Here is a 16,178-nt window from a genome sequence, read left to right as displayed (position 1 = left end):
TTAGATGATCTGTGCAACGCTTCTGGTGAGGAGGAATCGTTCATCACGGGGGGACTGTTGCTCCAGAAAATATGGACTGGGAGTATTTGTCTGCCCCGTCTCCTCTGTCCTTTCATTACCAACCCTGTACGGAACACTTTTCACATAAAATGCTTTACAAACATGTATGAAATAAGAAAATTAATCAAGTAACACTTTTTTGCAGAATCTAAACCAGATTTCGTACTGTACTCACTAATGCAGGTGTCGGATAACTGTCACTTTGCAGCAATGCAAGGAAAAGGGGTTTTTTGTTTGTTTTGAATTGCAGCAGTGGTGCTAGCATCAATGGATATGGGTGCACTTCATGTAGGACAGTCTTCTGTGCTAGGATGAAGACCTTTATTGACAAGACCTTGCAAACAAGCCAGAGGAGGTAATGCACTGAATGCTAGATCCAGGCTACTGGGAATTCATTTAAAACCTAAGGAAAGGCCCACAGTTCTCTGCTGTCCTGCAAAACTTTATAAAGGGGAGAGTCAGGTGAAAAGTATGCGCATCTGAAGGAAAAAGCAGCCTACCCCTATGACCTGCTCTGGCAAGAAAGTTTAGGTTTCTGCTGCTTACATAAGCTGTGCTGCAACTCTATTTAATCAGAATTTAGTGGGTTTGTCTTCTAAATCAGCTGATTTTACAGTAACAGAAGGAAATAATTCTGTTCTGCCCAGGTGCTGAGCATAGATTTTCCATTCAGACACAATGAGGTCTTGCAGCAGACAGAGATTCTCCACAGGTTGTACATAGAGCAGCAGTTTCATACTCACTGCTGATAGGAACATCTAGCGCTGGAGACTGACGAGTCTGCTGTTGTGTTTATTACAAACGGTCTCATAGGCCACCTTCTGTGAGTTGGTTTATAAGAAAGTCACTGAACAAATTAAAGATAATGTAATGAAAATTACTTTTACAAATTATCAGAGTAAGATCAGATTTTATAAAGGAATGAAAAAAAAAAAACACAGCTGTGAGGAAGTTCTTAACTTTTTGTTTTGGGGTAATATGAGATGACAAGAAGTAGCAGATGAGTGCCTACAGGGAAAGATGCGGTGAATTAATTGAAACAAGGAACGAACTGACAACTTCTTATCTTTTGAAACTCTAGGAAGTGGCTCAACCTCTGTCTGTATGCAAGAAAAGGAGCTTGTTCAAACTTGAAAATGTTCAATGCAAACAGAGAGACTGGAGAGCCAGCCTGCTACTGAAGGCAAAAGCTTGCGGCTTTGGAACACTTGCCATCTAACGCGAGATATACCTGTGATTTCTAAGTCTACGTTATTACGCTGACTGGCTACACTTGAGGTGTTTCCTGCCTATCGCTAATGTACCTGTGGAAATCGCTGCTTCAGACAGGCGTTGCCCGGCCTGGCCCGCAGAGCCGCTGGCAGGATGGGCCCGCCCAGAGCCGGCCGGAGGAACCCGCGGCCGCGCTGAGGCAGCTCCGGCGGTGCCTCCCTGCACAGGCCCATGTCTTCACGAAGCTCCCTGTGAAGCTGGAAAGCTCTCTGCAGATCGCTGTCAAGCCGCCACACCCGCGCAGTGCCGGAGGGCGCAGCGAAGCGGCAGCTCCCCACCGGCCGACCCGCGCCCCGCCAGCTCCCTCAGGCGGCTGCGCCTCGGGCCAGCGCCTCCACGCCTGGCCGGACGAGACACCGGCGCAGGCGGACACTGGCCGGCAGGGCGGGGACAGCGGGGCGGCCGCTCCGCAGCCCGGCGCACACACACGCGCACGGGCCCGCTCAGCGCGGGCGCCCCGCCAGTGCGTGAGGGACGGGGGAGGAGCAGCGCCTGGTCCCGCCCCGCCCGCGGCCGTTCCAGCCAATGGGAGAGCAGCCGCTGGGACCACCGCTCCGCCCGAAGTCCCCGGCAGGGGGCGCGCGCCCCTTGGCTGGCACCGCCGCGTGCGGCGCGGGGGGGCGGGGCGGGGGAGGCCCGCGTGCGCGGAGGGATCTGTTGGCCGGTGAGTGAAACGGGAAGGCGGGTTGCTCTGGGGTTGAGATTTTGGGACGCTGCGTGTCCGTCCGCTCGGCTCTCCTCCCGTGAGGGCGGGGGCGCGGGGCCGCTCTGCCGCGGCCGGGGACCCCGCAGCGGAGGTGCGCGCGAGTGGCGTTTGCGGGCCGGGGCCCCCTTCTGTCAGCGGGGCGGCCTTTGGCGCCCCGGTCCTTGCGGCGGGCGCGGGGGGTGGCGGCGCTGCCGGCTCGGAAGGGGCTGCTGAGGCGGGGCCGGGAGGGTGACCCCGCAGCGCTGGGGCGGCGCGGAGCGGAACCTCCCGCCGGCCGGTGCTTCCCGCTCCCGCCGCTGGAGCGCGGCCTGGGGTCTCCGGTGCGGAGCGCGGTGCGCAGGCTGGGCCCGGCCCCGGCGGGAGGGGTTGCGCACAGTGCGCGCTCGGCGCGATTGAGCACAGGAGGGGACGGGAAAGAAGGCCTTCTTGCTCAGAAACGGCCGGTGTTCAGCTGTTGCCATGCAGGAGGGTAGCGGCCGTTCTGAGCCCAGCCAACTCCCTCTCTCTGTACTTATTGAAAAATATGAGAATTCGGTTCGAAAGATAACACTTTTCTTCTCCTTCAAGTAGCCACGTGGTCTCCAGACTTTATTTTTCGTAATCCAAAGCAGTTTCTACGTATTTAGGAATCTGCTGAGAGTTTTCTTCCACAAACATTTTTGTGTCACTTCGAAGCTCTATCAGGTTTCATCACGGATGGGGATTCTGTAGCTCAGCAACACCTTGTGTCAAGAACCAGCTCCTTTTGGGCGTTTTCAAACCAGTTCCTTGCAGCGCACACTTGCTGCCTTCTATTTGTTGCCTTGGAAAACAGCAGCTGATTTCTGCCTGCGCTGTCCATGCTGCTCCTCATTACAGGCTCTGTTACACCCCTTCACAGTTAACTTCTTACTCCTACTCATTCCCCTGCAAAAGCTATTATTCTCATCTTTGGCTGTCTCACTACCCTTCTTGAACCTTTTCTAGTTTCAATATTTTCTCTGCTTTTTGCTGAGATGATGGGACCAGAACTCCTGTTTAGGTTTGTTTTGTATGTGCTGGTATCTTGCAGCTCTTTGGCAGATCCTTTTAAAATTCCCTGTAAATTCTATTTAATCGTGTTCTCATTAGACTTTGGGACTATGATATATGATTCTTCAAAAACATCCTATCGGTGTTTGGTGGTAGCCAGAAAAACACATCAAATGTAGAATTTTCTAGGAAAATAAATAGACCGTAACAGAAAAAAAAAACCACACACAATGACAGCATAAATCATTATAAATGTGTGATCACCCCTATCTTAGATTTTGTGTACAGTTCTAGTCGCCTTGTCTCGAAAAAAGGGCATATTAGAAGCATGTAACAAGGATGAACAAATGTATAGAGGGACTTTTGTCAGCCAGTCAGTGGAGTGGATGAAGACCTTTCAGCCTGGAAAAAAGCCACCTTGGGGAGTGAGGGAAGGGGGGTGACTTACAGGTGTCTGAGAAATGGTGTTTGGAAAGAACAAATTTCCTTGTCTTCTGACACATGAAGTATTTGCATCATGTGAGGCTAAGTTCACAGCAAGAAGTAGGTATTTGTAAAATTTCTTAGTAGCTGATATTACAGATTACAAAACTTCATGTGAATTTAAGTGATACCGGACAAGTGTCTCTAAGAGAACTGCATTCGTAGAATAAATCACTTCAGCTGCAGAAATAGCTCCCTTAGTAGAAAAAGGTTAAAGTTGGGAAGAGTATAGAGTGGGCAGGTATCACATATACTTGCTTTATCTCGCTCCTCTGAGGCAGCTGCTTTTGGCCACCTCCAAGATAGAAGAATGACCAGTGTCAACGCTTTGTCTGAACTAGTTCACAGCTTCCTCTTGAACCATTTGCTGTGGCTGTTAACAAAAAGTTCTCCAGGCTTAATCCTGAAACGGAGCCATTCCCAGGTCCATGGCAGGTGAGCTGCTTCTGGCCCACCAACCCTGCCCTGTCCCCCTTCCCCTGCTCCACAAAACCATTAGTACATAAGAAAAGGACTTCATGTGCGTGTGCAGATTTGTCAGTTCTGCTTTTCTGACATTCCCTGGCTTGGCCATCCTGTTTCGTGGCACCTGGGCCCCAAAAACTTGAACCTTTGAGTTTTTGCAGTTGAGTGCGGGGGCACAAGCTGGCTGCCTGGGCCTGAGGATGACCTCTCAGATGTTTGAGAAGTTTTGATTTGTATTAGAAGACACTTAGGAAACAGATGTAGGTATGGCATAGTATTTCTCTGTTTCTTCTGGCTAAGCCACACAAGCTAGCAGGAGGATTTTTTTGGCCTAAATTATTTTAGACTTTTGCATTTTATATGCTTTGTCTTGTCAGTCATTCCTGGGAAAGTGCATTTGGTAATACTCCCAGTATCTTGTCAAATAATTGACAATCAACTCTTTGTGGCATTTAAAGACCTGAAAAAATGTTTCTAGTAGGAGAGATCCTTTTCCTGTCTGGACTTTTACTGTGGTTGGGACAGACCCCTACAGCACCTGTGTATGGGTGTTAGTTTGGCCACCCCTCTGCTGTCTGTCTGGGGATGGGGGATTTGGATCCCTGTACACATTAAGGAGCAGGAGCTTGAGCAGAACGCTGTACCTGCTGGTTTTAAGGTAGTAGGGCGTGTGTCCAGCCTTTTCATAACTTTTCAGTCCCTCCAGTCAGGTGGTTGCAGCCGCTTCCAGGTGATTTTCATTATGGTGGCACAACATTGTCCAGCTTTTCTTGATACGTGTTGCAAACACCATATGTGATGAGCTGTTTGTCTCAAATACTGACTGGGAAAGATACAACTATACTTAAATCCATTTCATGCTATCTGTCTTTAGATCCAAGTTATGATAGAATAAAATATTTTCTGAAATTGCACCTGCGCTTCTTGTATTCTTGGAGAAAGATCTAAGGGGTTAACATCATCCTCTTCCTTCCCCTCTCGCAGTGATGAACAGGGTGGCCATCCTGTTGTATTCCTATTCTGTGGCCTTTCAGTTGTCTTCCCTTTCCCCCTTCAGCTAAGGGACATCTGTTATTAATACAATAAGATTACATCTTTAGGGTACCATAAAAGAATGAGTGTTGGAAACGGGCAGAGCAGCAACGTGTCCTCCTGCTTGTACACTTGCAGTTGGTGTTTCTAAGTGCTGTGGGCATTGGGAAGCCTGACTTACAGAGATGAGTTAGGTCTCTCTTTGGCAGAGACGTGGTAGCCAGTCACCTCTGCTGCAGAGTATTGGTAAAAGCTCTGAAGAAGCTGTTGCATGCTTTACAATGAGAGTATTTTTGAGGTGGCTTTGTAAATATGGGTCCTACCTCCTGCCTGCTTTACCCCACAGGAGTGGAGCTTCCTCCCAAGTAGTGCTGAGGATCTAGAAGGATCTGACCTCTGGAGCAGACTACGTGTTCTGTCTTTATGGGGTGAGCCATGGTGCAGGGGCACACGGGCACTTTCCTCAGCTGACCTGGTGACTGCAGCTTTGCAGACTTCTCTGGATAGGGGCACACAGTTACATTTGGGCATAGAAGCTGCACCCTATCTCTAAGAGTACTGGATTCCAGATTATCATAACTGCATAATTATGGATGGACCAAATGTATTGGGGGACAGAAAGACTGTAGGAATTTTTGAGTTAATTTTTCCATAATGTTCCTTCTAACTTGTCGTTTGTTCTCCATTTTAGGACTGAGCTATATGTTCATACGTGACAGGTGGAAACTACTTATAAATTGATATTCTTGTGTAGACAAGGCCCCAGAGTATCTTGTGCTACTATTTTCACTTGATATTATCTCTTTTATTTTTTGTTTCCTTTGGACTACAGAGCTTTCACTCTGTATTGATGAAATTTACCTGAACAGTTCATCAGCTAATGATTAAGCCTGACAGTGTTCAAGAAGAGACTGGACAGACAACACCCTCAGACACATGGTGTGAACTGTGGGGTTGTCGTGTGCAGGGACAGGAGTTGGACTCAATGAACCCTTTGAGTCCCTTCCAACTCAGGACATTCTGTGAGTCTGTAAAGTGATTGAGCTGTGCACGGGGAAGAGGACTAAGGATTCTGCAGGCACCTCTTCTGCCTGCCTGCTCCACTGTGTGGGCTGTAGGCCATATGATGTAGTTGGAGTCATCTTGCTTTGCCTGTTCTGTGGGGAGATTTGGCACTTTAGAGGTCAGTAGTGTCCAAAGTTGCCATTTTACCCTATGTAAACAACCCTGCCTGTTCATGTTCCACTGTATCTGTGGGAGCTCACCCCCTTTTTTTGTCCTGCTTTCCTTTAGATGAACATTGACTTCACCACGAGCCCTGTTTTTCCAAACTCTGTTTAAGTGTCCTTGAGGTATTCTTGGAGATCTGAGGTCTTTATTGTTTTGCTTTTTAGTTAAGTGCGAATGCGACATTTCAGCTAAGACTTAACAGTAAAGACTTGTCATTTTGCTAGTTTGAAACCTTGTATTCCTATTAGTGCAAGGAACTACTGTGGGCAATATGGTTGTATCAGCGCTGTATGTGTTCTGAGCACTCTGAATCCCAGAGCATTCCTAAAATGCAGCCCCATCCCCCCAGGTGGCTCCCGTGGAGGGTCTGCATGGGGACCCCGGGCCTGGGCCACGCGCGGGTGGGCCAGCTGGTGCCTCAGGGCCCTGCGGGTTAGAAAGAGTTTCAAGGCACCACAGGTTCCTTTGCTTCCTCCCACCCCAGCCAAAAGCTTTCAGGGTTGCTTCTGGACTTGCGAGCGGTGAACGTTCTGGAAGAGGTATAGACGAGCTTTCAAATGGTAGAACTTTCTGCTCCCTTGAAGCCAAAGGAATTTTAAAGTCTTGTTCACACAAACTCACTTTAATAGTTTTCTGATGCATTTTTTTGAGCATGAAAATGTCTTCTTGATATTTACCTAAGTCAGTATATGTAGACAATAGATGTGTGTTCAGAAAAATATCTTTGATTTTGAAGGTGTTCTTAATAGATGTACATAATATTTCTCCCATATGTTCAGCGTTACTCCTCCTTGCAACCTGACAGTTAATTGCTGCTTGGATCCTAAAACTTCAATTTACAAACCGAAAGGAAGACTCTAAAAAAGTCAACTAAAATAGTATTTATAGGAAAAATATGTCTGTGGCTGTATTTTTATTTACTGAAACAATGGGTGATTGCTTAATCAGCAATTTTATCCGTGAAGGTTTCATTTCATGGGTATGGATTTAGTCCTTGCAAATGCCTATATGGGCTCACTGAACACAGAGTCAAAATTTCAACTTTTGACTTAAGAACTAAAAGTTTGCATGTGTTTCAGTTTGTGTCAAAACATAGATGTATCCTTGCCTAGGGGATGATAGCAAACCAGATTACTACATGTATGGTGCACTTAATAAAAAAGAAAGTTGTGAGATGAGGAGTGATTTCAAACTGCTAACATCTGTCCTAATGAAAAAGGTTCTTGGATAGGGCCTAAGATGCATTGTAGCATTTCACGTTGTTAGAGGATTGTTGCTAGAAACTGAATGATCTGTGTGAACTTGCAGTCATTCTCATAGTAAATGCTTTAAATTTAAATACACAATTTAATAATATAAATAACCTTAAAGCAAAAAAAAGCTAGGGACAAAATTAGCTGTTTGGTTTTTACAAGGTAGCTTGACTCCAGGATTCAGTGAGGCTGATGAACATGGGGGTCTTCAGGCTCTGAAGGATTCCCTAGTTGTAATGCAGGCAATGGGGAGAAGAAGAACCGTGAGCAGCTGTACCTGAAATTATAGTGAACTTTGGACGTTGCAGACAGCTGAGATGGCACGTGGCTCTGCCGGTGACTGCTGCACAGAGGCCAGCATGTGCCCGTTTCCAGGTTCTGTTAAAGTCGCTGCTCGTGTACTAGTGCTTAGATCAGACGCGGAGAAAATGGGTTTCTTGCGAGAACAATCTTTTTGCAGTTTTCTCCAATACTTGTGACACTCTGGGTTCCTGTTTCTGTCCCTCACCCCAGCAGGTGGCACTGTCTCTTCTGGGAAGGACACACTCGCTGCAGCTTCCCCTGGGGCAGATGCTGCTGGGGTGAGCAGGTCTGAGGACCCCTGCAGCATCACCCACTTCCAGAGTTTTCTGAAAACGGCTGCACTTTTCCAGTAGTACAGACTGTGTCTTTTTGATACGAGAGTTATGTTAATGCTCTTATGCACAAAATATACAGATTTTTGGTCAAGTAGTGTTATCTTAGAAAAACATCTTGAGCTTCTTGCCTGGTTTTGTGTGTAGGTTTCTGGCATTGAATCTTTTTATGGAGTGGAAGTTAAAGCCAGATAATGCTAATCCTAGAATACTAGTTCACTTCATTCTGAGTCAAAATTGTGTGACTTTTGAACATGGGAAGGAATGACCTGTAGCTATCATTATTTCTAGGAGGGAATGGATTTGCCAAATCCACCTAAGTGGTGTGTGTTTGTTGGTTTTAGTTTTGTGTGTGTGTGTTTTGTTTGTTTGATTGTAGTGTTTTGCTTTTGTTTTCTGCAAGGTGATCAAAAAATAGGTGTATGGATTTGTGAAATCAAGAACTGCAACAACTGACAACTTCCCTGTAGGAATAAAAACCAAATCTCTGTTGCATAGAAAGTGATCAGTGTTGCTGCTGTTCCTGAATTCTCCCTGGAGACGTGTTATTTCCAATCTGCCTCTCACTGGTTTAAGAGCTCCTAAATAGAGGGAATATGTTTTCTCTTCTAAGGAGGTTTTCCTAGAGACTAATTGTGCCGTGTTGGTGGGGGTTGCTTTACCTCAGCAGAGTATGTCACTATTAAAAGTGTTCACCGTTGAAAAGGGTTAATTTTTTTCCCCTCTGGTTGACATCTAGAAAAATGGATGATGATGATGATGATGACATTCCCCAGCTTTCATCCCACGCCTTGGCTGCCCTCCAGGAGTTCTATTTGGAACAGCAGCAGAGAGAGGGCATGAAGACCTCCCAAGGGTTTAATCAATATTCCATTGGCTCAATAGAGGAAGACTGGGTAAGAAACTATAAAGTTCAGTGAATGAAGTGCTGTCAGTTGTTACCGACTTTCTTTTGTGGATGGATAATGAAATGAAATTAAAAAGGAGAACATTCAAGATGTTCGTAGAGTAGTAATATCAGACTATTCATGGACAATAATACTGTAGGGATATTTGCTTTAATATTAAATCTGGGTATAGTTGTTTGTTCTACATGTGTGGGGGGTATAAACTGAAATTACATGGAAAGGGAATTAAGCAGCCAACAGAAGCATCTGTCCCTTCTGGAAATTGGAACTCCAGCTTGGCATGTGAAGGTAGTAAAGATTGTTCCCTGAGTTTGAGACAAACACAGTGCAACAAGATCAAGTGATCTTTCCTTTCACATCATATTTCTTTCTGTGTTTTATTTCTTTGGTTTTATGGATGGCTGCTTTGATGCTTTTTTCCTTCTGACAGACTGATTTTTTATTTGACTGTTTGTTTACTCTTCCTTTTTCTAATCTCTTCTGATTTAGTATTTTCACCCTTTATTTCCTTCTGTACCATCACTTTGCAAGTTCCTTTTTCCTCTTCTGCTAAAGTAACCCAATTTCAAAGCACTTACATATTCTGCATCTGCACAATGGGTTTGAACTAACTTCATTTGTGATTTTGCATTACTTGGTTTTCTTGATACTGCAGTAAATGCTTTGGAAACACACCGTGTAACCTACCCTACTGCATGGTGGTGCTGGCTTGCAAAAGTAAGAAGACTGTCAAGAAAATAGTCAGCTTTGTAGCTTTAGAGTTTGTGAACGGAGAAGTTGCTGTGGAATTTGGTTTTCTTTAAGTATGACTCACCACACCTCACTGTATGTAGCACAGTCAGAAGATTTGATATTGTTTTTAAAATAATTGTGCGCTATCTTTCCCAGCAACTGAGCCAGTTTTGGTACAGCGATGACACTGCCTCATGCCTGGCTAAGGAAGCAGTTGTGGCAGCTGGAAAAGGTGGCAGGTAGGTTTTAATAATTAAGTTGTAGATTTAACATCTTTTCTGTAAATATTTCGTTTCTACTATGTAGACAGGGCATGCAGTTTAATTCATTACTCGTTATACTTTGTTCCATTGAGATATTGCAGAAACACTTTGCTGTTATATAATAGTTCATACTGATCTTAGCATTTAGCATTTCATTGAATGGTGTAGGCTCTGTCTTATAAAAGTTTACTATGAACCTTTTTATTTTTTGAGGAACGTAATTAGCTCCAGAGCATATTAAAGACTTGTAATTCTTTTATCTGTTTTCATACAAGGTTTCTGTAGAACAGATGGAAAACCTTGGTTTTCTTCCTATTTCTGTAAGAAGTAATGTTTAATTTTAAGTTTTCAAGTATATTTCCTTGCTGTTCTGACATAAGATTTTCTTTGTAGTTAAGCTTAAGGTCTTCATGCAGCATGGAGGTTGAATAGGTAATGGCTTTAATACTTAAAACTCTGGTATTAAGCTAGTTATTTCTTAGAATGGAGGAAGAATAGTTTAGATTTTTGTTTGCCTTTTAAGTTAATGTTCTAAGTTATTATCTCTTTTTCAGGATAGCATGTATTAGTGCACCAAGTGTGTACCAGAAACTGAAAGAACAGGATGGTAAAGATTTTTCAGTGTGTATACTTGAGTATGACAGAAGGTTTTCTGTATATGGAGAAGAATTTATCTTCTATGACTACAACCACCCTTTGAACTTACCGGAAAATCTCCTGCCACACAGTTTTGACATTGTAATAGCAGATCCACCCTATCTGTCGGAGGAATGTCTTCAAAAAACTGCGGAGACCATCAAGTACTTAACAAAAGGAAAGATTCTGCTTTGCACAGGTATAGTTAATAAAAATATTAGGTCGCCATTAAACATCTTTTTTCTCTCTCTCAAAAGACAAACCTACTCAAGTGAGAAAAATACTAGCTCAGTAACACTCATCATTAATTCAAGGGGGAATATGTATCCTAAGCTTTTTATTGGAATACTGTAGTTCCACCTGTATTTTGAACTGAAGGCATGTGTTTCTTAATAGTTGAAGTCAGAACCCTTTAGATGTGGCATTATGAATGTTACAAAATTATTGCAGAAGGTCATCCTGCAAAGTTCCAGAAACATTTTTTCCTGTAAAAGGGCCACTCTATTATTGCAGTCATTGAAAACTGGATGTGACAGACATTGTTAATGTCTTGTTGAATAACCTTAGAATTTTGCTGAGTAAAGCGGGATGATTTTAGCTAAGTCTTGAAAACAAGAACAAAGTTAACTTTTCTCTTTTTCATATCGCCTGTCCTTACTGGTAAACAGAGAAATTGTAATGTGAATGAATGGATGAGGGAATTCTGCCACTGTGATTCAAGTTAGGAGATCTTAGGCACTGAAATGCAACAGGAAGAATTAAAAACCAGTGATAAGAGTAGTGAAACTGGAAAATTACAAACTGTACTTGATGTTCCTTCTTCATGAAGATGCACTTGCTGGTTTAAGAAGCGATGAGTATCTGCCTTAGTCATAGTGTTCCTTAAACTGTAATCTTATTACAAGATATCCAAAGACATCCAGGAAACTTTTGCAAACAAACAGTTGACAAAACCCCTCTCTACCTACCATTCGAGGGAATCCAGGCATGTACGCAAAATAAACTGAAATTAAAATAATACATGGCTATAGAAAGTCTGCTTCTTTGTTTAATTACACATGGCAGTCATTCACAGGGATGGTTTTCAGAGCTTTTCTTCCCTAAAATGGATAGGTGGCCCTTCAGTTTACAAAGTTTGACAAATACTGCTCAAAGAAGTGATTTCTCAAGTGCGTAGCTGTAAATATCGCACTATGGTTTATTTAAGTGGAAGAGTATATGTAGTTTGTTTGCATTTCCCATAGCTCCCTACCATGTCATTTCTTTGGCATATAGCAAGAAGATTGAGTTCAAGTGTCTGTTTTCTCTAAAAGGGGCACTGATCTTACCCTCTCCCTGTTTTTATGAAACTTCTCTGACATTCTTTTTCTTGGGGCATCTTCAGTTCTTTCAGATTTATTTTAATTTCCCAATAGATTCAGTTGTTAGGGAAGGCTGACAGTGTAGCTACTTTAAGCCTTGCTTCTTTAAAAAAAGCAGGCTCTACATAGATGGCGTTTGGGAGGGGCTACTAAAAAAGCCCAAACATACTGTTACTGTTTTTCTTATTGAATGCTAATTACTTTTGCTGCAGGTGCAATCATGGAGGAACAGGCAGCAAAGCATCTTGGTGTGAAGATATGCAAGTTTATTCCAAAACACTCGCGAAATTTAGCCAATGAATTTCGATGTTACGTGAACTATGCTTCTGGACTGGACTGATTCTCCTTAGAAGATCTGTAACTTTTTCAGTCAAGCTCTTTTCTGTTTTTTTTTATCAGTGACTTCACATTTCTCAGTGCTGAAATACTCAGCTCCAAGTACCTTTTTCTGGGCTAGCTTTGATCAACATGGTGCGATAGCCTCTCCCTTTTAAATGCCTAATCATTTGCAGTTACTGTGGTTTGTATCTTACCTACCGGGTACATGGGGACCAAACAATGCAGGTGCTGGATAATGGGAAATTCTCTGTTAGAGTTTCATTCTAGCTGGTAGTTTTTACCATTCAAGGACTCTTCAGTGACCTCTCTGAAGTGATTTTAGCTGATTGGCTTATAACAACACATAGGTGCTTGCTTCACAGACAGCAGAACCGTGATTGCATAAGAAGTGATGACTTGGTAGCTATGGAATGGTTGTCAAGAGCGTGAATAGTGGTCTCCTTTCAATCCTGAGAGACGTTTGTTCTGAACATGTCATGTGTTTTCAGCAGACTGCTGTTTTTATTAAAGGTAACCAGAAAATAGGTCTCCTTCTGGGGAGGCCTCTCCAGTTGCTTTTAATCAGAATCAGAACTACCTGCCAGTTGCCAAGTAAGATAAGACCCACTGTTGTTGCCAGACTGGTGTTTTTAAAAACTTGTGGTTACTATTTCACCTTTTCTCTAAAATCTTGTCACAAACCCAGACTTTCTTTTTGTAAAAGATGAGATCTATTTCGTCGTCGTTTACCACCATATAAACTTGTGTATGTATGTATGCTGTACTAGAGAAAAAGTAGTTTGTTACGTCTCTTTGCACAAGTATGGTGCATTTATTTTGCAATGTTTATTTGTTAGAGCAACAATAAGTCATGAGCTTTTAAAATCCCACACAGCTAGGCTCTTCTATTTACTAGTTAAGCTAATCTCCAGAGGTGGTATAAACCTGATGTTTCCTTGAAAGAAGCACAATAAGGATTTCCCCATTAGCGAGAACTTTACCTTCACGCAAATCCTATATATTAGTGAGGCCAAATCACCTGAAATACAAAGTAATTACTGAATAAAAATGCAACACATCAGCCAGCCCTTGCCTTAGTGCTTCAGACTGTTCATGGGTTCTCCCTTTGAGTTACTCTTACTCTTGGTTATAAGATACTTGTGTGGTAATGTGACCCATACATGTTGGTCCCTTAAATCTTGATTCATAATGGATCTGATTAAATATAATGCTTGCTCTTTACCGCTGGAGCTGACTTACAGGTATGTCCATTTTGTGACTACAAGAACAGTCCTTTTTTCCAGTTGCCCAGTTTTATCCTTACCTCCTGTTCCACTGACAGCAGCAGAGCAGTAGAATACAAGTGTCTTAGAAATCATTGAACTTTACAAGGCCACTGAGGCATAACATAATGTATTGATAAACTCCTACTGTTTCTAATAGACGAATATTAAATTTTATATACCAGGCTTGGGCTATATTTCAATCAATTTCAATCAAAACAGATGATACATTAGAAAAACTTTTGCTTTGGGGTAGTAGAGATTTTTGTTACTGGGAATTTTTAAAGCTGGTTTTGACTAACCTTTGGCCACACTACTAATGTATTTTTGGGTGAAAACTGGTTCATAAATTCCAAGGTACTAATCAGTTTTATCAGCTATAAGTACTATACAAAACGTAAGTACTTGTATTTATATGCCATATTTATATATTGAGATTTTGTAACAGAAATGCTGTGTCTGCAAAATGAAGTATTAAATTTATTTTGCAGTGGGGATAAACCTAATCAAGCTTGTGAGACAAGGCTTTTAATGAGGTAGAGATAATACTCATGTTTATGTGCATTTCTGCTGTTTTGATGCACATCTTGCCATCTGGTAAACACATGAGCTGAAATAATGCAGATGAACTATAATCCTCTCTCAGTGCTCAGAGATCGTGCTTCCTGAGCTGGACATGATGCTGCCTCAGAAATACCCACCCAAGCCACTGTTGCTCTCTTCCCCACTTTCCCAGAGATGTGTTCGCTTCCTAAGCCTTTTTACCTGCCTCACATTTTGTATCTGCTGCTTTCTCCTCTGTCTCCCCCCATATCGCGTTCCTGAGTTTCATGGTACCAGTTTTCCCTTTCGCACACCGTGGTTTCTATCAGAGCAGTAACAGGTATTGTGAGAACAAGCACAGGGCAGGGGAAGAGCTCATGGGGAGGCCGAGTCTCTCCCGACAGCCTCTGTGAGCCAGCGGCTGGTTCAGTTTTGCCTTTCAAACCAGAAGCCGTCACTGCTGCGGAGCCCAATAACGCCAGAATCTCCCTGAAAATGGGTGCCCCCAGGTGACACACAGCTGGGGCTGGCTGTGTTCCCAGAGGCTACGCCTTTACTTTCACATGGTCAGTTTCAAAATAAAGCAAACCAGAATGTTAGATGCACAGGTGTCTTCACAGTTGTAAACTGCTTTATGTTTGTTACCCTAACGTCTTGCACACCAAGCACATGGAGACAATGAAGTATCTCCCGAAACTTTATTTTTAACTACATGGAGGCTTCATGTGGGATGGGTATGATTGCCAGAAGGGATGATATTCATCCCCCTGCCACCCACCTAAACTAAAACATGCTGTTCAAATACAAGCTTCACCTGTGTTGCTGCTTTGCTACAAATTCCTTCAGATGTCTGCTTGTTTTTGCTTGAATGTGTGCAGTTGGGCTCTGTATGTCAGAAGTCAAAGAAAACTTTGCTAACTTCATCAGAGACCTTTCTTAAAAAAAAAAAGGACACCATTCATTTGTACTAAGAAATGCAGTTCACCAAGAAAATAACTGCTACTTCTTGCATGTAGGTCAGACAACTTTGAAAAGGGGCACTGTGAAGATGCTCAGTTATGAAAACGAGGGTAAATTTTTGTAGATGCACCCAACAGAGCAGCCTGTTGTCCACTGGCTTCACTCTTAAAAGCCAGGGGAGCACAGGCAGCTGCCCAAGCAGAGCCTGACTAGTGGCATTCACAGCCTTCTTTAATGATAGGAGAGAAACTATTTTTGTCATACTTATTTCTGAGGAAGGAGCTGTGTTTCTGAGAAAGCTGGGAGTCACAAAAATTTGTAGTGAATTCGTACTTTGTGCCATTGCAGTAACTTTAAGAAATATTATGTGACAGCAATTTTTTTTTCTGTAATAGGATTATGAAAAAACCCTCAGTGTTGAGTAGCAATTGGCTTTATTGTGGGTGTGTCATGGATTAACTTTCTATTGAACAGACTGTGGTGAAGTGTTAGCAGCATGTTGCTTTTCCAGAGGCATTTCAGACTGCAGAGGTGTGTGCACTACAGCCTCTTGGCTGCAGTGACAGGCGCTGTGCAGCAGCAGGACACCGCAGTGCCTGCTCGCAGCATGAATGGGACACTTGGCAGAGGAAACACGGGCTCTTGTGCACAGCCTGATGGCTGTAGGTGGAAGGGAATATACCACAGCTGTCAGCATCTCCTCCCCCAGGATGAGAAATCAAACATTTCTAGAAACGCTGTTGCATGAAGTCCAAGGTACTGCTGCCGTTCAAATCTAATCTGCACTTTTCATTAAAGATGGTGTTGCTCTCCGCTCGTGTTGCACAGTTGGCCCCTTGCTCTACCACACAACTGCCCTCACCCCTCTGCCTGCATCCCTCAGCACCAGAGCAAGAGGGACCATCTCTGGCGGTTGTGTTTGTCGCTCCCGTGCTGGGCAGTGAGGTGGGAAGCTGGGCAGCAGGATTTGGGTTGCACAAGCCCCTCGCCAGCCGGTGTCAGTGGTGCTGCTGCTCTGGGTCTGCTC

The 16,178-nt window shown here is 43.6% G+C and overlaps 1 protein-coding gene across 3 annotated transcripts; it reads left to right on the top strand.

Moving 5' to 3' along the window:
* The first annotated feature begins 1,881 nt into the window (after positions 1–1,881).
* Positions 1,882–14,796, top strand: EEF1AKMT1 (EEF1A lysine methyltransferase 1). Of its 3 annotated transcripts, XM_065049721.1 has the most exons (6): positions 1,976–1,996; positions 5,376–5,457; positions 8,887–9,043; positions 9,944–10,026; positions 10,605–10,885; positions 12,260–14,796. In XM_065049721.1, exons 2-6 carry the CDS (start codon positions 5,453–5,455, stop codon positions 12,385–12,387), a joined length of 654 nt encoding a protein of 217 aa, XP_064905793.1. In that variant the 5' UTR covers positions 1,976–1,996; positions 5,376–5,452; the 3' UTR covers positions 12,388–14,796. The 3 variants fall into 3 exon arrangements, with proteins under 3 accessions (XP_064905789.1, XP_064905793.1, XP_064905800.1); XM_065049717.1 differs by lacking the exon at positions 5,376–5,457 and having other exon boundaries at positions 1,882–1,996; XM_065049728.1 differs by lacking the exon at positions 5,376–5,457 and having other exon boundaries at positions 1,987–2,129.
* The last annotated feature ends 1,382 nt before the right edge of the window (positions 14,797–16,178 follow it).

The sequence above is a fragment of the Columba livia genome, chromosome 1, assembly GCF_036013475.1.
Source record: "Columba livia isolate bColLiv1 breed racing homer chromosome 1, bColLiv1.pat.W.v2, whole genome shotgun sequence".
Classification (NCBI taxonomy): Eukaryota; Metazoa; Chordata; class Aves; order Columbiformes; family Columbidae; genus Columba; species Columba livia.
The sequence above is the reverse complement of the archived record's forward strand: the minus strand, read 5'-3'. Positions and strand labels throughout refer to the sequence as shown.

Coding starts and splice junctions, on each gene's coding strand:
- EEF1AKMT1 (XM_065049721.1), top strand. Junction 9,044..9,943: donor GCTCAATAGAGGAAGACTGG/GTAAGAAACTAT, acceptor TATCTTTCCCAG/CAACTGAGCCAGTTTTGGTA. Junction 10,886..12,259: donor AAAGATTCTGCTTTGCACAG/GTATAGTTAATA, acceptor CTTTTGCTGCAG/GTGCAATCATGGAGGAACAG.